The sequence below is a fragment of the Doryrhamphus excisus genome, linkage group LG3 (assembly GCF_037039965.1).
Source record: "Doryrhamphus excisus strain RoL-2023G ecotype Guam linkage group LG3, RoL_Dexc_Guam_v1.1, whole genome shotgun sequence".
NCBI classification, from domain to species: Eukaryota; Metazoa; Chordata; class Actinopteri; order Syngnathiformes; family Syngnathidae; genus Doryrhamphus; species Doryrhamphus excisus.
In genome coordinates, this window is record NC_136359.1 from 8,462,966 (window position 1) to 8,489,378 (window position 26,413).

The window sequence follows — 26,413 nt, forward strand, 5'->3', positions numbered from 1 at the left end:
TGGTTACAAAAGGCAATATGTTAAAAAGGGCCATACGGGAGGTGCTTCAGTATCACTCCTCAGGCTGCAGGTTTCAGCATATAGGACCCACCAACACACATGCAGATGCCTACTGTAATCACAATGAGCCCAATGTATGTTTTTCAGTGTAAGGTCACTCCCCGTTTTGAGGATTACGGGCCGTGTGCAAGAAAAACCACATCATAAAAGACTATGACAGTCACATATGCATACGTACATAACAGCGCTCTCAATGTCCAAACACTAAAATATCACTTCCATCTCATGTAATCCCTGAAATATGCTTCTGTCAGCATCACTGCATCACAAAAGGCGTGGAAGGGATAGCTAGTCCACTTTGTGTGAAACTTAGCGGGAAATATCCATGTGGAAGGATGTACCCGAGTGTCCTCTTTCTCACAGGTGAAACTTGAAAAAGCCCATCCTTAGTCTTCATCACTCCACGTGTCCTGAAAGGCAGGATTGACGGACGAATGTCTGGGAGCATCCTGTAAAATGACACAAAACTTTTTTTGTTGCTATATATTAGCTACCTCCCCCGTTAAATCAGTATGTTTGTTTGTTGTAAAGGCAACACATACAGCAAGTGTATCTGTGGTGTCTTTTCAGTGATTATGCATGTGTATGCTTCCAAATCCACAACTCTAATTGCTCTACTCGTATGTGGACCAGTTTGTCATCACGTTCCTCCCTGTCCTCTCGTAAACTACATGAGAAAGACAACAAGGAGCACTGAGAGTGAACTAGAATGTCACTTCATCCACAGCAAAACTTGTGCTGAAGCTTCCCAAAGCCTGGTGGGGGCTTGTCGTCAAACTGGAAAACAGCCACTTGTAATGCAGAAACTTGTGTGTAACCATGGCCCATGAAGCGCAGCACTCATTTTTGACATTCTTTGTGCAAAGTCATTCATTGCATCACATAAAGGCAAGAGGTGGTGCATGCGAAGAAATGACTCATCACGTGTAATAGAGCTTTATAAAGTCACAGCACCTTATTTGACTCCTCCTCCACATCTGGGGCACGCAGCACCGGAACCCACGCCAGGATGTTGCCATCTTTCCCTGCGCTGTACAGCTCCTATACAATGTGAACACACACATTATCGGGACACTGTTGTCAGCAAACTCGATCCAGAAGAAACAGTTGGCATGCTTGAAACTTGACCTCATTTTAGCTATGACGCTCTACAGATGACACTCAATTAAATAACAAGTACACAACGCATGGTTGTGGACTACAATAGACACAGTACATTATCAATTTTTCACTTTTAATGTTATTTCAACAATGCGCCAGGGGCCAGTAGAAAACAATCTGTGGGCCGCAAATGGCCCCTAGGCCACACTTTGGAACTGAAAAAAAAGAGAAAATAGCAAATTAATTAGAATAAATCATCAAAGACATAGAATACACAAAATAATAAATCAAATATATAATGTATGGATATATACAATATAATGACAATGATAAGTCAACAGCTAAGATATTAATAGTACAGTAAAGTCTCGTTATATCAATATTGTCGGGAGTCAGAAAAAATGTCGATATATCCGATCCTGCGCCGTACTGCATTAAAAGTGGGCAATAATGCACTCGACATTGTTCTATAGCAGGGGTCGGGAACCTTTTTGGCTACGAGAGCCATGAAGGCCAGATATTTTAAAATGTGTATCTGTGAGAGCCATATACATTTTTTTAAACATTGAATGCAATAAAATGTGTGCATTTTTATGTAAGACCAACAGTTTTAGATATAATGGGCTCTAATTGTGTAGACCAGGCACACTACCGCACGCCAACGGGGTGTGGCCAGCACACTTTCGTGAGCAGCACAGTGTCTAATAATAAATCAAATACTTTACGTTTACGTTAATACAACTTCTGCTGCTGCATAATTTTGCACCATACTCAGTATATTTCATTCTTTTGGCCATCTTTGCCAGAAGGCTTGGTTCTGCAGCTTTAGCTAGGTGACTATTTGACTAAAGGAGAAAAGTTTATATTTACATGTTGACATCTCAATGACCGAGGTAGACTACCACATTACCCAGTAATAATCGAGTTTTGGTGTTTGACCTGGAAAATATCAGGAAAGATAGATATGGTTGGCCGTATTGCAGTAGAAAATAGATGGACGAATTAAAATGCATACAAAAAGTTTAATATTATTTTTAACAGTCATTTCTGTGATGTTTACTTTAAAATGTTAGCAAAAAATTTTTTTATTGTGGTAAGAAATGCTTGAGAGCCAGATGCAGTCATCAAAAGAGCCCTACCTGGCTCCCGAGCCATAGGTTCCCTACCTCTGTTCTATAGTATAGAACAATGTCGAGCAGCTTAAATCAATCTTTGCTTAAGGATTTCAATACCAAAAAAGAACACGGCGAACGGCTGCTTCCAGTCAACTTTATTTTTCACACTTCCACCACCAGAGCACAGCACACACACCGATTCCCGCACTTCCTGGTTCACAGGTCATGCTCAACCCGCCCCACATAGCTGGCCAAACACATGCCTGCAACAGAAGAACCAACTGCGTTCGTGGTTTCTCTCGTGTGTATAGATTCTATACACACGAGAGAAACCACGAACGCCAGCATGTACATATGAAAAACAGTGATTATTGCAAGCGATAAAAAGATATCTGAATACAACACAATTAAATACATGTATTTGTACGCCTGTGTCTTCGTTGGAATAGGTGTGTATGCTATGTCAGTTGGTTCTTCTGTTGCAGGCATGTATTTGGCCAGCTATGTGGGGCGGGTTGAGCATGACCTGTGAACCAGGAAGTGCGGGAATCGGTGTGTGTGCTGTGCTCTGGTGGTGGAAGTGTGAAAAATAAAGTTGACTGGAAGCAGCCGTTCGCCGTGTTCTTTTTTGGTATTGAAATCCTTAAGCAAAGATTGATTTAAGCTGCTTTTGTATCGATATAAGCAGACCAAATTGGCTGGCGGGAGATGAAAAGGGCATCGTAGTAACCGGATTATCATAATAACCGGGTATCGTACTAACGGAACTAATTATATCATAAAAGACTAGAAATTTGCCGGGAAATGAAAATAGTATCGTAATAAGCAGTACTTTAATATAACTGATATCGATATATAGAGACTTTACTGTATTATAAAAACCTTAAGTTTATTATTTTATTTAACATCTTTTGCAGAAAAACCTAAACTAAACAAATTCATACCAGAAAAATGATGACTTCTTTGGCAAAAGTAAAAAGTAAAAAAAAAAGTCTACAGTGGGCACGTAAGCAAGCTAAGCGATAAGGAGCTTGAAACAGTCGAAGCGGCAAGGTCACTAATCTCCACTTGAGCAAGAAGCTGCTCGACTGCATTCTTCCAGCCTTAGTTTTAACAAATCACACGTATGACACTGGATGGCGAAGGCAGCGTGGGATGGAATATCCTTTTGTTGTGAAATATGCGTGTTGCTCTCTCCTCATATCTGACCATCAAATATGGACATACTGAAACTTCCTCACAAACGAGACAAAAATGCCATCTCTACCGTCCTGATTTTCCCACCTGGTTGTCTGGGTGGAACTCGCAACAGTCCACCTGGTTGTAGTGGCCCCGGAGCATGGTGACCAGTTCGCCCGTATGGATGGCGTACACGGCAACCGAGCTGCCGCAGGGCACAAACGCAAACTCTGGACTGCAGCCTTGAGACACGGCGAGCTGACGCCTCTTACGGCTCTGGTTGCTGACCTTCCCGTAGTTCACCTGAGAGGGTGAAGACACACAGGGTTTGTCCACTGGTCCATAACATCTCGGTTCTGATGGCACCCCATTGGGTGTCCTGGAGGTGGAACCTCCAAAGGCCTTTTCCTTGATAATAAATAAATAAAGGTGAAAGTTTGGACTAATTTTCACCCTTCTGTGTGGAGTGGTTAGGTCCATAAGGTCCATAAAGGCATGCTTAGATGAGTTTGGCATGAAATAATATTCACAGAATCCTGGCCTAAAACCCAACAAAATAAAAATGTGTTTATTAAAACATGTTCTGGAACAGTTCAATATATTTCTTATCGAGTTGTGCCCTTGAAATCCCCACAGCTCCACCTACCTCCAGGAGCCAGCTTGGGTCCACCGTGTGTTCCCATGAGAAAAGATCCACTACCTTTTAAGTTACACTGTGTCAGGTGGAACGAAAAAAAAAACAAAAAAACCACCATGGCAACTGCAGCACAAGGCAGTGGAGCAGGAAATTAGAGCGCTCAGGGCAATAGCATGGTTTCCCCAGGCTTCAGACATAGCTTATTAATGGTGCTAGGGTAAGTACATAACGATGTCATACAAATGCCGGCCAATAAAATGAAATAAGCATGGATTGTTTTCATACTCCGCAATTCCAGGTAAGCAAGGACACACACACACACACACGTGCCATACCAGTGTGTTTTCCCCTGTGGCACTGTTCCATAGACGCATGCGGTCATCGGTCCCAGATGTGAGGAGGTACAGGCCGTCGCTAGTGAAGCACAGACCATTTACTCTGCCATTGTGGGCCGTGTTCACTGGGGAGTGACAGGAAACACATTAGACAAAAATACTTTTGGCATAAGTGCTTCCCATATCTATGGTTATCGGCCAGTAAATGTAAAAAAAAATATATATATATATATATATATATATATTATATATATATATATAGGGCACGGCGGTCTAGTGGTTAGCGCGCAGACCTCACAGCTAGGAGATCCATCCACAGCCATCTCTGTGTGGAGTTTGCATGTTCTCCCTGTGCATGCGTGGGTTTTCTCTGGGTACTCCGGGTACTTCCTCCCACATTCCAAAAACATGCTAGGTTAACTGGCCACTCCAAATTGTCCATAGGTATGAATGTGAGTGTGAATGGTTGTTTGTCTATATGTGCCCTGTGATTGGCTGGCGACCAGTCCAGGGTGTACCCCGCCTCTCGCCCAAAGACAGCTGGGATAGGCTCCAGCACCCCCCGCGACCCTCGTGAGGAAAAAGCGGTAGAAAATGAATGAATATATATATATATTCTAATAATATAAATACTGCAAGTTGGAGAACTGACCCAATCTACTACTGTGACCCCGGCATCCACTGGTGTTCCCTCCAAAGTTTAGACGCATACTTTTCTCCCACAATAAATGAAATAAAACATGAAGTGCTGTGAATAATAAAAATATGTAAAGCTGAAACGGGCATTACCTGCCTCAGAGGCGGCTTTGGACTTGTCTCCATTGTGTTGGTCCAGCGTAAGAAGACTACCTGAGGCCCGACGCACGTCCCATATTTTCACTCGGCTGTCTGCACTTGGAGAGAAATTGACAAGCTCAACAACATGTTTACTTACTGTGTGTTTCATGTAGAACTGCAGTTGTACACGACGGCAAACCATAATAAACATGAGTAAAAGACATCAACACCAATGACTTCCTTTATTAGTTCTTTCTGTGTGACATTCAACCCGGGGGCCAAATTAAATATCATACAGGCGTCACTGCGTGCCTCTTTGTGGCAGTTGTTTTCAAAATCACTTACAGTCTGAAGGGAGACCGGCACACGAGTCCCACTAGATTAATTATCAGGTCTAATGTGGCATAAAGCAGGTGGGGGTGCTGTGTCTACCATATGCCATACTGACAGTTCTACTGGAGAACCAGAGATGTGCTGCCATCATCTTTGACTTTGTCCCGCCGTGGGGCCAGATGGCCTGGGAAGTGGAATGAGTGGGGACACGGTCGGATGATGATACTTTGCCTTGAAGGACTTTTTGATGGGTCTCAGTGGACAAGCTAGACACTTTAGGGTGCATCCAATACATGAGCTTTGTCAAAAACAATAGAAGTGTTAGCTAAATAATAGCATAATATATGCCATGCATCAGCACGACTAGAATGCAGACGCGTATTATACACAATTAGTTCCACCTCCAATTGACTAACTGAAAATGCCTGGTGCTCTCTGCAAATGAGTAAGCCAGGACACGCCAGGCCGCAGTTGGAGGCAATACCGTAGCCTGGTTTACATACAGCTTCATCAGAGAACAGAAGATATGGCATTATAATGGTAATGGTTTAATTTCACTTGAACATGCATCAGATTACAATTGAGTGCATCACATAATCAGATCACAGTTCCACATGTCCAAAAGGAGTAGGACAAAGCAAAGCTTATTAAATCCTACCCCTCCATCTGGTACTTTTACAATCAGTAACTGTTACATTTGTTCACTTCCTGCTTTCCTAATATAGTTTAATTTATTTTGTTTCATTTTTGTCACGTACCGAAGTACGAGGTGATATGACCATACAATGACATAATGGGTACCATAGTAACCATCAATATAGTGATATATATAGCACATCATGACTGGTTCAAGACTCTTCATTCTTGTATTTAGCAAACATCAACTGCTTGTATTGTTTCTTGAATTGGCTCATCGTTGTACATTGTTTGAGGGTCTTACTCAATCCATTCCATAGTTTGATTCCACATACTGAAATGCTATGGCTTTTTAACGTAGTCCTAGCATATAAGTGTTTCAAATGGAGTTCTTTCCTGAGATCGTATTTCTCCTCTCTTGTAGAGAAGCATTGGATGACATTTTTAGGTAATTGGTGATTTTTAGCCTTATGCATTATTTTAGCTGTTTGAAGATGAACTATATCAGCAAGTTTAAGTATTTGTGATTTTAGAAATAAGGAGTTAGTATGTTCTCTGTAGGTGGCATTATGAATTATCATTACTACCCTTTTTTGCAGTACATTTAGTGAGTGAAGATTGCTTTTATAGTTATTACGCCATATTTCCACACAATAAGTTAGATATGGTAGAACCAGCTCTGTCTTCATTACAGCTCTGATACTGATAACTTTGTCCTCTCATTCCGTATCAGAACAGGAACATGGAAAAGGGTTGGAAAAAGCAGGAAAGCATTTGTACAAATGAAAAAAAATGCCGCATACCCCCTGCAGGTAGGTTAGTCATTATATTGGGGGAATAATGTTGAGGTGGTTTGCTGTGGTGAACAATTGCCCTGCATTATACTAAGTGGTTGCTTATATCGTGGTTCCCTAGACCAGAAACACCTGACTGTGTTGTTCCCCCACAAAACGACAAGAGGATTAAATGGTGCTTACCTGGCAGAGGCTAAGATATGTTCGTATCGGGGTGACCATCGCACAGACAGCACCTCTGCTCTGTGACCTGAGATGGGAGCAAATTCATTGTGTCTCTTGCTTATCTCGAGTGTGCATTTAAGTACATTTCTGTGTGTAATGGGAATGGTTTGGTTTATTTCAGACATGCATGACAAGGTTAGATTAGAATAACTAACCTTGAAGGACGTGGATTTTTGAGCCGGACGCCAGGTCACATAGCTGGATTTTAGGGTTTTGGGAGCCAACTGACAAGACGGAGGTGGGTGGCGAGATGGAGGGGGGGGGGGAATCACATTTAGTCACACATTCCTTCAAAACAATAAGATCGTTATAAATGTGTCCTATAAGGGAGGGGTGGTTGGACAAACTGGAGTCCCAGGTTCTCGGAAACAAGGCGTGGTGTTTGAAAACGCAGATAACACAACAGCTACCAAACAGAAGCCAATGTACTCAACGAGGGAACGATTCCACGGCTGCAACTGAAATTCTGTGCAGATAAAACATTACACACTGTATTCAGTTGCGGAACATGTGCTTTTAAAAGCTTAAACATTCCCAGATGTGGAGCACAGGTGTGTCACAAACTCCTATACTGCTGGTATGGGTAACCTGTTGTTCCTGCTGGGTGATGTGGTGAGGTAACACCGAGACTGCACATCGCACACTCGTATCTCTCTTTCTCAGTTCTACAGGAGACCGGCTTAAGACCCATGTCTTAAGGCCCTGAGGCCACATGTACATGTCACTTTGTGAATCCGAGGTGAAACATGGGGTAATAAAGGGTTGTGTCTGGAGTGTAGCAGAACACTGCAGCATCCTCTTTGGTGATTCTGGTTGGTTTGGTGAGCAAATGTAAGTGTGTCGTCTCAAAATGCTTGCAAACACGCACACACAGACACACACACCCACACATACCTGCGATGAGACTGTGCTTCCTGGCAATCGGAGACAGATGGTGGGTGTAGACGTTGCTCTCAAACTCAAAGACTTCAGCAGGCTGAGACATCAAGAAGAGGGTACAAAATAAGGCATGTTTAAAAAAAAAAAATATGCCAGGTATCCCTGTGCTAATTTTTCTGACACCTCCTCATCCTCCAGATTGACATCCGATTCATTTACCTGTTCAACCACTGAATGAGTTGCTGGCGTCGGCATCGTTCCAGCACAAATAAAGACACTTAGAGATCTGCTGAAAACCTCTCGCGTCCCCTCCGACACTTCACTGAGCCCCCTTCAGGGAAGCCCACCCCACTATTTTGAGCACAAAATTACCTTATCATAATGTAACCTATTATATATTGTATTATTGTATAATATAACAATTTTCAATTTATTAATTCTATTCTTAATTGTCTTGTGTCGATATAAATGTGTTATACTGTGCATATGTCAATAAAATTAACTTTCTTAGGTCTTCTAATTGGTTATAATGGCCTTATGGCTGGGATTTTGGTCGTCACGTTGCTTTAGTATGTACATGACAACCTGTAAATGCATTTAAAAAATGTGTGTGAAATACCCGAGTATACAATGCACTATCCAGAAGTCTTATTTGTATTATAATTTTATTACCATATGCACCTAAAATGTTACTTTCCATATATTTGTTCGTTAGCAGGCTACTTCCTGTTTCACAAAGGATAATGGGTAGTGCCCATTATGATTTTGGGGAGGTGTGGACATTTATAAATTGTTACATCCACACCTTTGTCCAAATCCTCATTATAATTCAGCAGCTTCTTCCTTGGCAAAGAAGGCTACGACTTTTTGCACAGCACTAGTATGTGTTCCTCAAAGGAATGAATTAAGCCAAAAATGAGGGAGAGGCGGAAAAAAAATGCAAGCACAGCTGAGAGCTCAAAAGGCATCTTAGTGGAGCAGCAGTGGCGTCTGCAATGCAAATTCTCCAGCAAATATAAAAAAGCCTCTGTTGTTCCACCATCTGTCACTGTGTGCCAGCACCGGCACCAATGGGCACACAGAGAGGCTCTGTTTGCATGAAGAAGCACTCTCCCCGTAAACAATGCAAAGCGTAAACTATAAATTATCATCATGTATTATCATTATACATGTCTGCGGGGGACGCCAATGCTCCAGGTGGAACCTATTTAAGATCGACGGTTTCTTGTCCTTTTCCTGAACTTGTGAGGTAACTGTGATGCCAGTGTAACTCTAGCGCGGTGCAGAGTCAGCCATCTGCAACGAGGGAGCATAGAAAGGTAGAAAGCGTGAAGGAGACGACAAGAGAGACACATGACAAAGGACTGAAAATGGAGAAAGTGGGCTGACAGTTTGTGTGAGGAAATCAGTATTAGCCAAACGCTTTGGGCAGTGTTTCTACTATTTATCACAAGTGTAAATCAGCAGGATAATACTTTTTATTGGGCTGATAGTGTATCGATTCAGTGTGCATTGAACTCACTGAACCCAGAGGAAGTTAATGTACTGGATCATCATCAGAGCAATGGCAGAAAAGCTGGCATTTATTCATCTGTGCCTCTACACAGAACCCATCAAAGCAAAATGTTGCCTGTGTGTGGGCATACCTTGAGCGTCTCAGTGTCCCACACCTTCATCGTCTTGTCAAAGGAACTGGATACAAACATTCCAGTGTCATATGGATACCACTGGACTGTCTCAACACTGAATCTGTGCACATACTTGCTGGACCTGCATGTCGTTATAAAAACGAAGACAATGACATTTCCTAGGTTAATGCAAATCATCTAGTAATTATTTTTTCCCCTTCTGTAATGTACCGTCACATCAAAGAGTACCAGCGCAACTTTGGAGAGTACACAGCAAGCCTTCATGCTACATTTCCATGCGCCACTCAACTGTGTTGAGTGTAAACAGTTCAGATAGGGATCAGATTATAATTAAAGGCAAGCACTAGACAAACATTTGCTCAGTTTTGGCTGACAGTGTAAAAAAGCCAATCGTGTAACATGTTTGTTTGGATTGGCATCATTTTAAACACCCAAAGGGATGCTGCCCTCTTGTGGACATAATGCAGTACGTGGGATGACACACACCTGCCGATAGTACGGACAGCTTCGCAAGTATACTGTGGTTTTCCGCTGACGTTTTCCAAGTCATAGATGACAATCACACCATCTGCACCTCCAGACAGCATGCTAAGAATACACAGTGGTAGTTTAAAAGGACATAACTGCATGTTTAAAGGGAAAAAAAGTATAAATAGTATAATACTGCACTCACTATTTGCCTTCTATTACTTCAATGTCGAGGGCGTTGACACCATTTCCGTGGATTCTGTCCATATCCCTGTCAACATTCAACTGCAGGGAAAGAACCCTTTAAAAATGAAGAAAGCAGAAGCATTATTTGAATGCCATGCACTGCATTAGATGCCAACATCTATTTTCCAAATAAAATTAGAATACGACAGAGCAAATACATAATTAATACATAATGAATCCACCAAACAGTACAATAATCTCATATTTTATGATGTTTTCAAATAAATGGAGTACGTATGGAGTGAACACATATTTCAATAAAATGCAAAATGAAAGCATTATGTATTATATATGTAACCTATTTATGTGACGCCCTTACTTTGGTACCCCCGCCCCACAGAATGTGCTGTTATTTTGAAGGCCGGAAGTGTGTGTGTTTAGGTAGCTTGTTAGAAATGAGTGAAGAGACGAGCGACGAAAATAAACGTGTCTCCTGCATTCCTCCTCCCGTGCTTTTGTTCCCACTGCGCTTCTACACCATTGGAGGCGATTTTAACCTGCTCGGTTACAAAAACGTGACTTAAGGATGTGAAAAAACAGCATTTTCCAGCAATGTGTAAACAATTACTTAAATAACACTGATTGGTGCATATATTTGTACATTACGAATCTGATACTTGTAATGTCGTGTTGCTCACCTCCTCGTCGACTCTGCACGTCTAAATCGCAAGGGGTCATCCAGGCCGGCCCTCCTTGCTGCCAAATAACCCAGCATTGTTTTAAAATAACAAAACGCTATCTTATACGTACGTGAGTATATACACGATCTATACAATGCTAACCACAAGGCTAGCGTGCTAGCTACTGTGAGGTGGGGATTTTCAATGTATAAACACATTTATCTTACAGTATATTTTGTCAGCAAATATGGAATAGCGAACACAAGTTCGATTATAAGGTATTCGTTTTCTTCATCAAACGGCTTTGTTGTTTTTTCAATTCGCCTCCCGAACAGATAAGCGTCCATGTTGAAAGTACGAATCGCTTCCGGTAACAAAGGCGCTCATTGGGTTGTCAAATGAGTATTCGCCAATCAGAATGCCGTTTGTTCAATGCTTCTCCACCCCCGGAACACTTGTATAAACAACCCCAATGATAACCTCTGCTTTTGCAGTATCTTGTAAATATGAACAAAGTTGTAGGCGCTTTACGGAGGACCTTTGGCTTAGTCCGCGAGCACGTCGGGACGGATCACTTGGGGAATAAGTATTACTTTATCCCCGAACAGAAGACATGGACAGGCAAGTCAGGCTGTGTTGTGATGAATTTGGTTTGTCTTATGCCATTTAGTCAAACAAGCAAATTGATAACACCTGTAAATAGCTGTTACCGCCGTGTCCCCACTATAACACAGTAATCAACTTGGATAGCTAGCTAGCTAGCTAGGTGTACAGAAGTAATTGCGTAATTGACATTAAGGATGTCATTGAACTTGTTCTCCTGTCCCGTTTTATATAATAAATGCAGAATTTTTAATATTGTGTGAATTAAAAAAGAGAAACAAGAGTTTTAGTATTTTCTGAAGTTTGGCCAACCTTGTCTTACAAAAAAATGTATATGACATGCCTTTCACCTTTGTAGTATCTCTGGGTTACCGCTAGATGGGGTGCGAGGCTCAATAACATTATTTAAGTGAGTTTTGAAAATGTATTCTTTTAAATATATATATTCAACTAATGTTCTTTTGGTGGATTAGGCAATTTTCATTTACACAAACACACAATATTAGGTAAGTCTTCTAAAAACAGCATGGAGCAGAGCTTGCACAGATAAAATACATTACATCCATTCATTAATAGTTAATATTCATGTGAAGTATTTTCTGCGTTGACTAGGGACCGGGGCCACTAGCCTCTAGCAGGCTTGCACGCATGGTTTCCTTCTGATGGAACTTGACTTTGTGCTTCACCTTTTCTTTTGCAGTTTTCAGGGCGGAGGAGACTTGCGCCCACCTCATATTTATAATTCATTACAACTGACTGCTGGGCTGTCAGACTATTCAAATGAGACATCACACAAGCCCATTTCCCCATCACGCTACAGACTACCGTTGGCCTGGCCAATAACAATGACCCGACGCTGCAGGACCAGCAATGCATTGCTAATACCTAAAGAGAAATGTACCTCTTTACCTCTTTTCTTGGCACTGAGCTCGGTCCAGGCTGATGGAAGTAAATCAGATGCATTATTCAGTCCATATGTCTTGCTAAAGCAAGCTCTTTTTGATCTTAAACTGATAGGCCAAGCGTGGGCTTGGGGGCCTTGAGGCGCGGACCGCGGGGGCTCTTCACTGCAGCATACCAGCGGTTGATTCAGGCAGGGTGAATAAGAGAGCTTTTCTTCGCTCTGCCTACTTCTTCTTCTATTCATTTGTTTATCCCCAGTGCTCAGTCCATCCTTCTACCTTTATCCATGCTTTGCTGCACCCATTTTCTACCTCTCTCGGACTGTTAACTTTAGAAAACTGGGGCGTAAGCAATCTTGTGTGTGGTAAACTATGTATGAGGACTTTAATAGGTGCTAGGAGAGAGAGAGAGAAAGGACGCAAAGGTTTTACTTTCGGCAAGTGCAAAAGCGGTAACGTTTCAGTGTAGTTTAGTTAGTTGGCAGGATTACATAAAACTACAATTGTACCATTTGGCAACCAGTGAGTGTTTTCCATTGTAATATTGTGAGAAACTGCACAAAATCAAGCCGCATTGAGCATCGTCCAAGAAAAGGGCAAAATGGAGACAATGGAGTATAATACTCTCATTTCTAACTCTCTCCCCTCAAACGTTACAATGCTATGTCTGCTATAGTAGTGGTTTATGTTACCCATATGTTACCCATATAGCAGCTGACCAAGTACTAAAAATACTACCAGTACATAGTTTTGCCATTAAAATTGCAGGAATAGCAGGTCAAGCCATGGTGAGCCGTGCGTAAGGTACCTTGCGGAGGCAACGTGACAACGTATTAAACCTACAGCAAAAGGGACACCGTGGACTATAATTCTGCAGGCAGTTGATACGCTAACGTGGTGTTGGTATTTCTTGCCAAAGCTACAACAATGTTGCAGCAATGACTCAGAGGGACGTGTTCAGCATTGTTGGGCCTCGGCGTGTCTTTTTTGTTTTTCTTTGTGCTTATGTCCAGTGTGATTTCAACTCTGTGCTGACTTCTTTATTTTCCTCCAGTGAGCCCTTGCTCCACATGCCCCTTTCCTTTTGTTGCTGCCTCTTGCCACACCCCAGCCCCCACCACCACCACCTTTGAAGCCTTGCCAGCGAAGACTGCGATTCAGAACAGAAGCGTAGTTCAGTTTGGTGGAGGCTTTGGCCCAGCATACCATATCTTTCCTTCTTTCCTTCTTTCCTTCTTTCCTTCTTTCCTTCTTTCCTTCTTTCCTTCTTTCCTTCTTTCCTTCTTTCCTTCTTTCCTTCTTTCCTTCTTTCCTTCTTTCCTTCTTTCCTTCTTTCCTTCTTTCCTTCCTCCTCACTGCTCGTCTTGATCTCCTCCTCCAGTGCCCAACATCAAAAGTGTGAAGTGCATGCCGAGAGAGAGAGGGAGAGGAACTGTAGATACCCACTGCTGCCCCGTCATCATCAGCTGCCTATGGCGACCCCGTTGATTGTTGTCCATGGCCACTGGCTGTCCATCCACTGGTCTTTCCTTGTTGTTGGCTCAGCTGAATATGGAATCAATATTCATTCCACTCTTGTGTGCACTGGTCCCGCAGGCCAAGCCGGCTCTGCCTCACACTGCATGGGGGCGGCGTGTCATGCTAGCCAGATGAAAACCAAAGCGCGGTGACGGCGGCGGCGGACAATACTCATTCGTCTTCGTGCCTGCAGCTTCCGGCGCCCGCTGTCGCCTCCTCTTTTTTTGTTTTTTTTTATTTAGGAAGAAAAGAAGGCGAGCTGACATTATCGGCCGCTGCAGGCGCATTTGAAAATAATTGCCTGTATGATTGCTATTTTTCTTACCTCTTTGAGGAGGTGTAGCCTTTGTCTCCAAATCAATGGCTGCTCAATACCGGACGGAGGAAAGGCAGCTTCCTTTCATGTCTTGACTGAAAAGCGAGTATTTTTAGTCCTATTCATTTTTAGCAGCGTCTGCCATGCAGTTTTAATCTACCGTTTCTTTCCTGCTGAATGGAAGGGATTCAGAGGTTCCTCGGAGGTGCGCCACGCTGTGTCAGAGAAAAGGCGTGCTAGCTTCATGTCATCCCGTCACTATCCCTCTGCCTTTTGTCTATAATTTATTTGATCAGCCCAAACTGAAAAGGCCTCCGCTCTGCTATTTCAGGATGGCTGGACTCTAGGGACAGCGAGCAAGGTGCTGCATGCATTTGTATCTGCTTTGTGTTTAAAAGGAATCAGCCATTGTGTGTTTTTGCTCCCCACTTTATGCCCTAACACACTTAGCACAACAACAGATGGCCGAGTGTCATCAGAGCGTTGATTCAAGCCGCTTATTTCCATGGAAAGAGTCGCCGTGGAGGAAGAAACGCTGGTCCAAATGGCTGTTTATTCTGCCACAAGTCATCCCTTGGGTGCTGTGAAGGAAGGTCTACCCTACAGTAGGACATCAATGCGCTGTTTACCGCGCCTTGGTCATGTCCAGGCCTGCTACAGTAAATCACGCTAATTGATCAGCAGCTTTGCAGTGCACAGGGTTTAAATGAAGGTTGTTTAATCGTTATAGAGACACAAAGTGTTTGGCTCTTCGCACCGGGTGCCGGTTGCCAAGTGTTGTGTGTGTGTGTGTTGGGGGGGGCATCATGGAGTGGCTTAACGACTAAATTAAAAAGACATTTGGAAAGATGGATGCTCACGCTGAGATAAAGGCATCCAATTCCAATGGGAGAACTTCTCAAGTAGGGCGAAGCCACCAATGTCACCATGGTTCCAAATGTTCAAGCCTTCGCTTTGTACTCGACTACGCACTCAGCAGCCACTTTATTATCCACACCAGATCTAAGAGAGCCATTGTGAGAGCCGTATCAAAAATACTGGCTCTGTTTTTGATTGACACTGCCAGAGTGGTATTCATGTAGCGGCATGTGTATTTCTGTGTTTGGACTGTCGACTGGTTGGCGACCCCTGCCCTGTAAGTAGTGTAATTAAAGGCAGGGTCTTCTATAGTTGCTACAAAAACACCAAATCAGCACTGGCATTAGCTGCTGTGACTGTAGGCAACTCCTGATGTAGTTTTTTTCTAAAATAACTAACTCCACAAGGTGGCAACAGCCGCGGTGATCTTTATCTACCTCTGCATGTGCTTTAAAATACTGGGCGCGCGACTCAGCATGTTACATTTGCCATATTTACAATGAACCCATCCTTATCTCTGTTACAACATTGGTTCTGTTGCTGCCGTGTTGTGCAATATACTTGTTGTCAAAGGGAGCTACGGTCCCTTTCCACTTTCTCAGGCACTCTAAATCATTATTAAAGTTTTAAAAAAAAGTTAATCATGCAATAATATCATCTAAAACAAGAATAATATAATATTACAAAATAATATCATAATATTGGATAATAGTCCAATTATTGCCCCATTCAGGTAAATAAACACCCTGGCTATACCAGAGCCATTTTTATGGGACTCATTGTCATCACCGATATTCTTGTGTGGTGACGTCCCAAATAGGCCAAAGAAAAAGCATAATGTGCTCATGGAGTTAATTTGCTGACATCTCAGATGTTTAGCGACACCTTGGGGGGGCTTCCTGTCACAAACGTCCGACTGGCGCGCGAGCAGACAGGCCTCGCCGCTTATTCTGAATATTTTAATGAAGCAGACAGGGAGAGGCAGCGATAAGGCAGGCCGGCTGAGGGTGGAGGAAAGGGACGGTGGGGTGTAAAAGAGAAAAAAAAAGGTGAGTGACAAAGAACAAGCGGGATGCTGACATACCGGGTTAAATTATAGAGTGGATGGGGGAGAAGAATGGCGAGAGTGGAAGTGAAAGGAGGAAAGCTTTTTTTTGACAGAAAGAGGGTGAAATGAGTGGGTGGAATGGGAAGACGGGACAGAGGGAGAAGGTGGAGGCAGGTTAATGGAGGCGGGGGGTTCTGAAGGTACAACGGAAGGGAGCTGGATGATGGAGGTGAATAGAAAGGGGTGGACAGCTCGCTGTGTGGACATCACACAGACAAGGGAGGAGGGGACGCGAGCTTACACAAAAGGACTCTGACTTCCTGAGGACCAGTGGTTGTCTTAAGCGAGCGGGTAGCCCTCCTCCCTGCAAGTGTCGCGTTTAGTTAAAAGTCGCACTCGGGGGAAATCAGCGTTCCTTTATATGAATTATTCTGCTTTCTGCTCAAGCCTCGGCGGCTTCAGCGGGGACAAACTGAATTTTTGAAAAAAAACAGGCTTCTCTTTACGCTTAAGCTCCGCCTTTTAGATGCCAAACATCATCTGGCCTTTTCCCTGTAAACCTCTCCTTGCGTCACAAGGCTCACAGCTAACGGGTAACCATGGTTACAGGCCCCACACATCCCTTATGCCCCCCCCCCCCCCCCCCCCCGGTTGAGGAGATTGCGAGGATAGAAAGGGGAGAGAAAAAGGAGAGTCTGGATTGGTACCTGGCTTCCCTGGTATCACTGATGCTTATCCGATCGCTCCATCTTCATAAAGGTTGGCCATTACAATGTGCCCATTGGTGCCCATCTCTTGCTCACGCACTCCTCAGCTCAGCTAGAAAGAAATATAATGGACTCAGAGCAGGCCTTCTTGTCCAATTTGATTCCCCATTGTTATAATCTGTGGCTGCGTAAGTACAAATATTAATACAGTGTAACCTCAAAATTTGACTGACTGTAGGGATAAATGTCAACGATTGATGCAAGATCTCAGCGTTCTTCCCAAAACCTCAGTTGAGTGAGCATCAAAGCATTAACTCTGTGAGTTTTGCTGTGTTCTCTGGCTTTTTTTTTTGCCCAAAAATTTGCCTTGGTTTTCATACCGTATGGCACGTAACAAACTAACCCATTTGCCCTATATTTTGAGTACCTAAATAAAGCACTGTGTGCATTGCTGACTCACTGTACATGTATTTGTACATGCATTTTTTAAACTGAGTGCGGGTGCTAAATAATCTGCCATGGGGACAGATAAAGTTGCGAGTGCCAGCAATTTGAAAAAGAAGGTGAAAGAAGAAACACTATTGAATTATTTGTATAAGCTGTACACTGACTGCTCTAAATTATATCCAACTTTGGTTTCTTTTGTGTTGTCTGTTGAGAAGATATAATCCAATTCTGATATATGAGGGGTGTACTTCGGAAAGCACAGTGTTGGCATTCACGTGTGTGTGTAAGGCCTCGCCTTAAAACCAGCTGTGTTATCCGAGAAGCTTTGTAGCCCGCTGCGAGTCAGGTGCATCTTTGTGTAGATGTGGATGTGGGCGAGGCGCTGGTCCACCAGTTGGAGGGAGATTATTTGTTTATCTGCTTCTATCCAGATGTTTCCAGTCAGATTGTTTTCCCTCTGCTGACATCTTCAGGAGGCATCAAAGAGAGCTCGCCTGACAGTTGAGACGCCCGCAACGACATTGCGGAGGTGAAAAACAAAATCTCCGGTCCCCCCCCTCACCACACCACAGGAGTCACCTGGGAGATGATGTTGCGTGTGTGTGTGTGTTGGAGCAGGTGATGGAGTTTAGCAGGGTGTATCCAGGGTTCAAAGAGCAGCCCCCTCGGAGCACACGCACACACGTGGCGTCTTATTCCAAGCTGCTCGATTGGCTCGCCGTGCAGCTGCCACAGCAACCCCCTCCTCCCGGTCTCCTCCCTTCCTCTCCTTCCCTGTCTTTTCCTCCCCTCCCCCACCTGCCAGCGTGTAGTACGTCGAAGCTTGCAGATGAGTCGCACTCAGACAGGTGAAGTGGCTCATGAATATTGATGAGGCGGGATTTCATTCCTACAGATGCAGGCCCCTCCCCCCGCTCTCGCTCTCTCCGCGACGCAATGCTGCTGTTTGTCCTTCACGGTGAGAGGCAGCGCCCTCACTCCTGTCCCTCAGGTTAATCTGCCTGCTTGCTATCTTGTGTGCATGCATGAGTGTGTGTGTGTGTGTGTGTGTGTGTGCATATTGGTAAGTAGGTTCTCCCGAATGAGTGATGAGAAGGCCGACCTGTCACAAGGGCCCTGCTGAGATGGAGAGCTCCTAACACCCTTCATGCCTCTCCCCTAACGCTCTTACTTTGACTGTTTCTATGGTGAAATAGAAAAGCGATGCAAACTCGATCCAACTAGACCACACACAAGGTAGAAGGACTATGGTCGGAACGCAAAGAAAAACAATCTATATTCATTAAAAGGCACATTATTATGCAAACGTGACTAATTCAATGGTACTATGTGTCCCTTGAACTTGTTTCTGAGCACCAATCATGAGAAAAATGTTTCAATCCACCCCAAGCTAGATGAGCCTCATGTACACACCCGAAAGGACAGCTGTGTAGACAACAAAACAAAAACAAACATACAGGCTTCCCTTAAAGGTAAAGGCTGGGACTCTTGCTGACTATCCTATCAGTCAGATATAGATGTGGGAGCTGTAGGTTTGAATATTTCGTTTTCAGATGAGTGTATTGGCTAACCTAGCATGTTGCTGTTAAAATATGAGTGGAATGGCGGCCAATCGGTTCCAGACCCGAATGTGATTAGTGAAGCAGGAACTATGATTCCTCGTTTATTCATTCACTTTCTACCGCTTATCCTCACGAGGGTCGTGGGGGTGCTGGAGCCTATCCCAGCTGTCTTCGGGCAAGAGGCGGCGTACACCCTGGACTGGTTGCCAGCCAATCACAGGGCACATATAGACAAACAACCATTCATACTCATATTCATACCTATGGACAATTTGGAGTCGCCAATTAACCTAGCATGTTTTTGGAATGTGGGAGGAAACCGGAGTCCCTGGAGAAAACCCATGCATGCATGGGGAGAACATGCAAACTCCGCACAGAGATGGCCAAGGGTGGAATCTAAGTTGGGTCTCCTAGCTGTGTAGCTTGCGTGCTAACCACTCTCCGCCGTGCAGCCCGATTCCTCTTTTATGAATGGAATATTTTCATAGTTAGAGCATAGAAAAGACCTTCTAAATATGTTCTTTTTTAACATGATTAGAGCCCTCTAGACATGAAATAACACTCCTGTAATGACTTGTATTACTAAATATAGTAGACATAATAATAGAAAATAACACGTAAGCATTGACAGCATACTCGGTGGATATTGTCTCATCAGCATAACATTCTTGACACCTAGTGGCCATGTAGTAAATACTACTGTAATGGCACAAAGAACACATGCAGTGATCATTCATACAGGAGCTGCTGTCAGCTACAACTCATGCCAGGGAGTTGCACTCACACACTGCTAACCAAGGAAATGGCGCTAACACTCAGCAACTCATGTCTGTTGGCACATGTAAGACTTATTTTAAATAACTGAAAAATGGTTAATCTTGGAACTTTTGCAGAGAAGTGAGGATATTCACTTGTAATGTAACAATAATACAAAAAGACAGTGTATAACAATCAATATCGAGGCCAGCATATTACATATAATTCGCACTAAAAGCCCCACATTAGACTTGTTATGAAAGCTTTCATAATTAAAGTTCGGGTACAGGAAATGTTGGGTTTTCATCAACTTAATGCGATTCACATATAATGTTGCAGCTCACAACCCACTAATGGAAACACAAAGCCACACAACACATTGCACGCCCACACATTTCTGTCCTCTTTGGTTTTAGTTAGTTCACTGAAAACACGTCAAAGCCACCATGTAATTACAGCTGGGTTAAAATATATATGTCTGTATATATTTTATTATTGTTCGGTGTATCTTCAATGTGTACTGTTGCTGGTGTTTCACATTAAGAAATTATTAAAATAATAATAATGGGGACTTGAATACATAATAATTTTCTCATTGAATAAGGCCTAAGTCAAAAGTATGTATTCTAAAGTAAATTTAAAGTAAGTATTTTCAAGCAGAAAAATATCTAAACGAGTGAAACTCCAAATATAAGACGCATTCAAAGATGTGACACTGGTCATGAGGTGTCAGCAATGCTACACGGATGAAACAACAGCCCCCAGGAGGTACACTAATGTGTAAGTCTGTTACTTCTTATTTATGCCTAATACATATAACTTATTTTCTGTTATTATGTCTACTGTATTGGACAATGCGAGTGTAGAGGTGACTATAGGGGTGTAAGAGATGTTAAGAAACTCTATTTAAAAGGTCATAAACAGGTTTTGTATACTCAAAAGTACTGGTACATCTGCGGAAATATTCAATTTATAAATAAGGACTCCTACTTCACAGAAATTCGCTTATCACGGCCCGGTCTGGCACCAATTAACGGCCATAAACGAGGGATTACGGTATACCAGTCTATATGTAGAGCTATAAATATGCGTATACACAGTGGATCACTCCTATAAATAAACTCATGCTGAGCATTCTGCTGGGTATTTGTGTGCACGTTGTTCAAGCCCCATTTTCCAGTACTGCAAAGTATTTGGATCACTTAGACAACTGGTGTGGTTCCTTGCATCATTTCCAGTAGTCATTGTGTAACCAGGGCCTGTGTGCGTGTTTTGTGCAGCTGTCGTAGATGTGAGGTTAACAACCCAACAACCCTCCGAGTCTGTCCTCCTCCTCCCTTCCTAGTGTGTATGTGGTGAGAGGATCAGCTGTGTTTCCTAAATATATGTACATACTGTATGTGTTATTCAAATCCAGGGATAAAGGCTGCAGCGGTGGAAAGGGGTTTAGTCACACTGCAAAAGTAACGAGACAGGGAGAAACCGTATCGGCGAGGAAAGAGATCTCGTCGGAGAATGTGCTTACTAGCTCGACGCTTTGCTCATGGGGGCCCTGTCGTCGTTTGTGTGCCGCCGCCACCCACACCTAATGCAAATATGGATTGCATCTGTGTGTAATACACAAGTAGCATACCTGTTAGATGTATTTGTTCGCCACGCCTATAGAACACAGCCTTCGGTGGGAGATGACTTCTGGGAAGAAAGCATTTTGGATTTTTTTGCAAGCAGGACCTGTAGAGGCTGTGAGGCCCTGTAGTGACAATCTAGAGGGAACCATGATAAAACCAAAGCAATACTAGCCTAATTAGCTGACCTGATTACTATACAGGCAGGATAAAGTACAGGAGTGTAAGAGTTGTGCACTGTAATTACAGATGAACTGCAGCATTTGAAATAAGTAGCAGAAGCAACGCTCCAACCATTTTTGACCATTATCTCCTCTGTTAAATAGACCATCTATGTTCGTGGGCAGGACAATCAATGGGAGTTAATATGTTGACGACTGTTTTGATCGAGCCCGCCTTCGTCCAGCCATCTCTGGGCTCCAACCAAGATATGAGAGTAGAGAGTGCTAGCCGCTGAGCGAAAGGCCCGGGCCGTCAACTCGATGTGACGTATACAGTGAAGAAAATAAGTATTTGAACACCCTGCTATTTTGCTATTTCTCCCACTTAGAAATCATGGAGGGGTCTGAAATTTTCATCGTAGGTGCATGTCCACTGTGAGAGAGATAAACTAAAAAGAAAAATCCAGAAATCACAATGCATGATTTTTTAACAATTTATTTGTGTGATACAGCTGCTAATAAGTATTTGAACACCTGAGAAAATGAATGCTAATATTTGGTACAGTAGCCTTTGTTTGCTATTACAGAGGTCAAACGTTTCCTGTAGTTTTTCACCAGGTTTGCACACACTGCAGGAGGGATCTTGGCCCACTCCTCCACACAGATCTTCTCTAGATCAGTCAGGTTTCTGGGCTGTCGCTGAGAAACACGGAGTTTGAGCTCCCTCCAAAGATTTTCGATTGGGTTCAGGTCTGGAGACTGGCTGGGCCATGCTAGAACCTTGATATGCTTCTTACGGAGCCACTCCTTGGTTTTCCTGGCTGTGTGCTTCGGGTCGTTGTCGTGTTGGAAGACCCAGCCACGACCCATCTTCAATGCTCTGACAGAGGGAAGGAGGTTGTTCCCCAAAATCTCACAATACACGGCCCCAGTCATCCTCTCTTTAATGCAGTGCACTCGTCCTGTCCCATGTGCAGAAAAACACCCCCAAAGCATGATGCTACCACCCCCATGCTTCACAGTAGGGATGGTGTTCTTCGGATTGTACTCTTCATTCTTCTTCCTCCAAACACGCTTATTGGAATTATGACCAAAAAGTTCTATTTTGGTCTCATCTGACCGTAAAACTTTCTCCCATGACTCCTCTGTATCATCCAAATGGTCATATGCAAACTTAAGACGGGCCTTGACATGTGCTGGTTTAAGCAGGGGAACCTTTCGTGCCATGCATGATTTCACATCATGACGTCTTAGTGTATTACCTACAGTAACCTTGGAAACGGTGGTCCCAGCTCTTTTCAGGTCATTGACCAAGTCCTGTCGTGTAGTTCTGGGCTGATTCCTCACCTTTCTTAGAATCATTGAGACCCCACGAGGTGATATCTTGCATGGGGCTCCACTCCGATTGAGATTGACCGTCATGTTTAGCTTCTTCCATTTTCTAATGATAGCTCCAACAGTGGACCTTTTTTCACCAAGCTGCTTGGTAATTGCTCCGTAGCCCTTTCCAGCCTTGTGGAGGTGTACAATTTTGTCTCTGGTGTCTTTGGACAGCTCTTTGGTCTTCGCCATGTTACAAGTTAAAGTCTTACTGATTGTATGGGGTGGACAGGTGTCTTTATGCAGCTAACGACCTCAAACAGGTGCATCTGATTCAGGATGATACATGGAGTGCAGGTGGACTTCTAATGGGCAGACTAACAGGTCTTTCAGGGTCAGAATTCTAGATGATACACAGGTGTTCAAATACTTATTAGCAGCTGTATCACACAAATAAATTGTTAAAAAATCATGCATTGTGATTTCTGGATTTTTCTTTTTAGTTTATCTCTCTCACAGTGGACATGCACCTACGATGAAAATTTCAGACCCCTCCATGATTTCTAAGTGGGAGAAATAGCAAAATAGCAGGGTGTTCAAATACTTATTTTCTTCACTGTATCTTCACAGCAACACTGGCTGGAACCCGTTACTAGGGTTCTAATCTAATATTGATATAAAATATTGGACCTAGATCAGCAGATTTTATTGGTCTGCATCTAAAATCTTTATATTGGCACTCCGATACAAGCAGTCAGTTCGAGAATCCGCATTTTTCAGTCAGAAAAAGATGTTGCACCCGAGTGCAAAACTTGTCATGCACAAGTTCCTGTGGTGGCACAGAACCGGGGAAGTTTAATATGAGCAAACTTCCACCCCAAGAAGTCATTAGCTATAACAGAAACGATGACCATCCCCTGTCGGAACGTTACCTCACTCTCATCTGGGTCCTACCTCGCATTTGACCCTGACCTCAAGTCAGGAGCACTAGTCGTCGAGCTAAAAACCCAACCCAACCATGATAAGTCAATTTTTGGCCCCTTTATCCTCACCAGGGTCACTGGGGTATGTTGTAGCTGACTTGGGACGAGAAGCCGGGTACAACCTGGACTATAGATAATTTAGAGTCACCAGAATGTGTGAGGAAGCCGGAGTACCCGCATAAGACACACGCACGCACAGGGCGAACATGCAGACTCCACACAGAGATGCCCCAACTGAGTTTTGAACCCAGGTCTCCAGACTCTGTGGCCAACACCCTTTTTTTCAAATGCTGCATAAACAACAAATACAGTAAAGTCTCATTATATCGATATCGGTTATAACGAATTATTACTTATTACAATACTATTTTCATTTCCCGTCAAATTTCTAGTCTTTTATGATATAATTAGTTCCGTTAGTACGATACCCGGTTATTATGATAATCCGGTTACTACGATGCCCTTTTCATCTCCCGCCAGCCAATTTGGTCTGCTTATATCGATACAAAAGCAGCTTAAATCAATCTTTGCTTAAGGATTACATGCCTGTATAGAATCTATACACACGAGAGAAACCACAAACGCAGTTGGTTCTTCTGTTGCAGGCATGTGTTTGGCCAGCTATGTGGGGCGGGTTGAGCATGACCTGTGAACCAGGAAGTGCGGGAATCGGTGTGTGTGCTGTGCTCTGGTGGTGGAAGTGTGAAAAATAAAGTTGACTGGAAGCAGCCGTTCGCTGTGTTGTTTTTTGGTATTGAAATCATTAAGCAAAGATTGATTTAAGCTGCTCGACATTGTTCTATAGTATAGAACAATGTCGAGTGCATTATTGCCCACTTTTAATGCAGTTCGGCACAGGATCGGATGTATGGATAGTCCGGTTATATCGGTATTTTTTCAGACTCCCGAGAATATCGATATAACGAGAATTTACTGTATGTACCAAACTGTACAACTTTGTAGCGCTACCGTCTATTTATCCTCTTGCCACAGCGATCTGGTATGGCAGCAGGCGAACATTAAGGCCATCAGTCTGCGGCGTGCATTCCTTGCCCATCCATTTCTCCTCCTCCTCGCCATGTATCACCCCCCCCCCCCCCCCCCCCCCACATGGCTACCTCCTTTTACCTCCTCCTGCATCATTTCTCATTGCCCAAGCCAGACACTGTACCTAGGAGAAACAAAGCACTGGTACACATGATGAGGCTTTCTTTTAGCCCCCCCACCCCCCCCACCCCCACTTCTCCATCCCCTCCTCTCCTTGCCATTGTGCGCCAGCCAAACTTGTCTAATCAGCAGATTTCCACCAAAATAATTGGTGATGGCCTTGCAGCTAGCGAGCCCCGTGCCGTCCACAGATACGCAAAGGAGCGCTTAATATTCCACGCAGCTCATGCCTCCCCCTTTTCTCTGTGATATCTGACCTCTTTTGTCTCCCCGCTCGGCTTGATGTTGATTTTGGAGGGCATTGTTAGCCGCAGTGCTGCCATTGGTAGAGCTCCATGGCGAAAGGGAGGGGTCGGGTGAAAGGGAGCCTCATTTGCATAAAGGCTTAGCCCAGATTTGGAGCCACTCAGCTAGATCTGAGGAGTTGGGCCCGGGGGCCACGAGGTAATCATCCATGGCCTGTCACAGCGCTGTCATTCCTCCGTGTATGCATGTGTGTGTACGAAGGAGGGGGGGGCATTGTGCTGTGTGTGTATGCGTCGTTGTTGTTTGTTTGTGCTGCTTTGCATCATCTCATGTGCCCTCTTTTTTTTTTGTTCCAGGAAGACGTGTCCGTGCCAAGAGGATGGTGGAGGCCTCCAATCCTACGGAGTATGAATATATGGGAGGAAGCATACCAATTGAGTGGGACGGTGAGTGCGTCCATCACCACCGGTTCTTTTATTTTAATTCACACTGCAAGATGGTGTGGGGAATGTGGGGGGGGGCTTGAGTTTATCAAAGACACCTTCTGCTGGTGTTACACAAGCGCACCATAAAATAGTGTTTCTTACAAGTGGATACAAACTGTTCCCTCTGTCTCAGGCTGGCTTTATCCACCTTAAACCCCTCATCCTGCTTTGCCCCATCCCTCATGCATTTTCATCAGCATGCAAATAAGAGAGGGATAAAAGAGGGCCCAGAATCCCTGCGCTAACTGGAGGAAGAGTCAGAGAATCTCTTCTATCTCTCCCGCTTCCTTCAACATGCTATGTAGCCAGCTCAGCCAAAATGGGGCTTCTTTTAAAATGGGGGGGTTGGAAAATTCCGAGATCAGTGTGGATCCACTGGGCGTCTTCTGGGACTTCTTGGTGATCCAGGGCTGGTTGGACTTAAATGATCTTTGCACGGCTTTAATTTCAGCGTCGATGAGAGCCTATGAATATTTCCTCATAGCAAACAATGGAAATACATTTCTACAATATGTAAACCATATATTGCGTTTTCCGATGTCAGAAGTTGTAAATCATAACATCACCCACATATAATGGACTACTCTAAGAAATACGTTATCAGATTCGCTGGGAGGGAGGGGAAAAAGTTATTTCACTGATATTGAAGACATGA

At 43.6% G+C, this 26,413-nt stretch overlaps 2 protein-coding genes and 1 long non-coding RNA gene across 4 annotated transcripts in view; 1 reads left to right on the plus strand and 2 right to left on the minus strand.

The window, feature by feature from the left end:
• On the minus strand, window positions 1–12,519 carry ercc8 (excision repair cross-complementation group 8). 2 transcript variants are annotated; one of them, XM_058071406.2, is made up of 12 exons: window positions 11,073–12,198; window positions 10,394–10,489; window positions 10,207–10,308; window positions 9,718–9,841; window positions 8,087–8,168; window positions 7,348–7,416; window positions 7,151–7,217; window positions 5,217–5,320; window positions 4,428–4,552; window positions 3,561–3,758; window positions 1,015–1,101; window positions 1–509 (listed from the first exon to the last, which is right to left on the minus strand). In XM_058071406.2, the coding sequence occupies exons 1-12, from the start codon at window positions 11,270–11,272 to the stop codon at window positions 447–449; spliced, it is 1,317 nt and encodes a 438-aa protein (XP_057927389.2). In that variant the 5' UTR covers window positions 11,273–12,198; the 3' UTR covers window positions 1–446. The 2 variants fall into 2 exon arrangements, with proteins under 2 accessions (XP_057927389.2, XP_078645719.1); XM_078789593.1 differs by lacking the exons at window positions 1–509; window positions 1,015–1,101 and adding an exon at window positions 1,155–1,376 and having other exon boundaries at window positions 11,073–12,519.
• The window catches only part of ndufaf2 (NADH:ubiquinone oxidoreductase complex assembly factor 2), an 18,003-nt gene continuing 3,059 nt past the window's right edge, over window positions 11,470–26,413 (plus strand). Inside the window, exons 1-2 of the mRNA XM_058071411.2 lie at window positions 11,470–11,679; window positions 25,634–25,719. Of these exons, the coding sequence (XP_057927394.2) occupies window positions 11,561–11,679; window positions 25,634–25,719 (205 nt within the window). The 5' untranslated portion in view covers window positions 11,470–11,560. The remainder of the gene's footprint in view (window positions 11,680–25,633; window positions 25,720–26,413) is intronic.
• Window positions 16,942–26,413, minus strand: part of LOC144898271 (uncharacterized) — a 10,906-nt gene continuing 1,434 nt past the window's right edge. The window contains exons 2-3 of the long non-coding RNA XR_013627178.1: window positions 21,405–21,463; window positions 16,942–17,118 (exon numbers count right to left, since the gene is read on the minus strand). This is a non-coding gene — a long non-coding RNA (uncharacterized LOC144898271). The remainder of the gene's footprint in view (window positions 17,119–21,404; window positions 21,464–26,413) is intronic.

Coding starts and splice junctions, on each gene's coding strand:
- ercc8 (XM_058071406.2), bottom strand. CDS start 11,272: ATGTGTTTATACATTGAAAATCCCCACCTCACAGTAGCTAGCACGCTA. Junction 10,309..10,393: donor GAAGTAATAGAAGGCAAATA/GTGAGTGCAGTA, acceptor GTGTATTCTTAG/CATGCTGTCTGGAGGTGCAG. Junction 510..1,014: donor TGGAGGAGGAGTCAAATAAG/GTGCTGTGACTT, acceptor GTCATTTTACAG/GATGCTCCCAGACATTCGTC.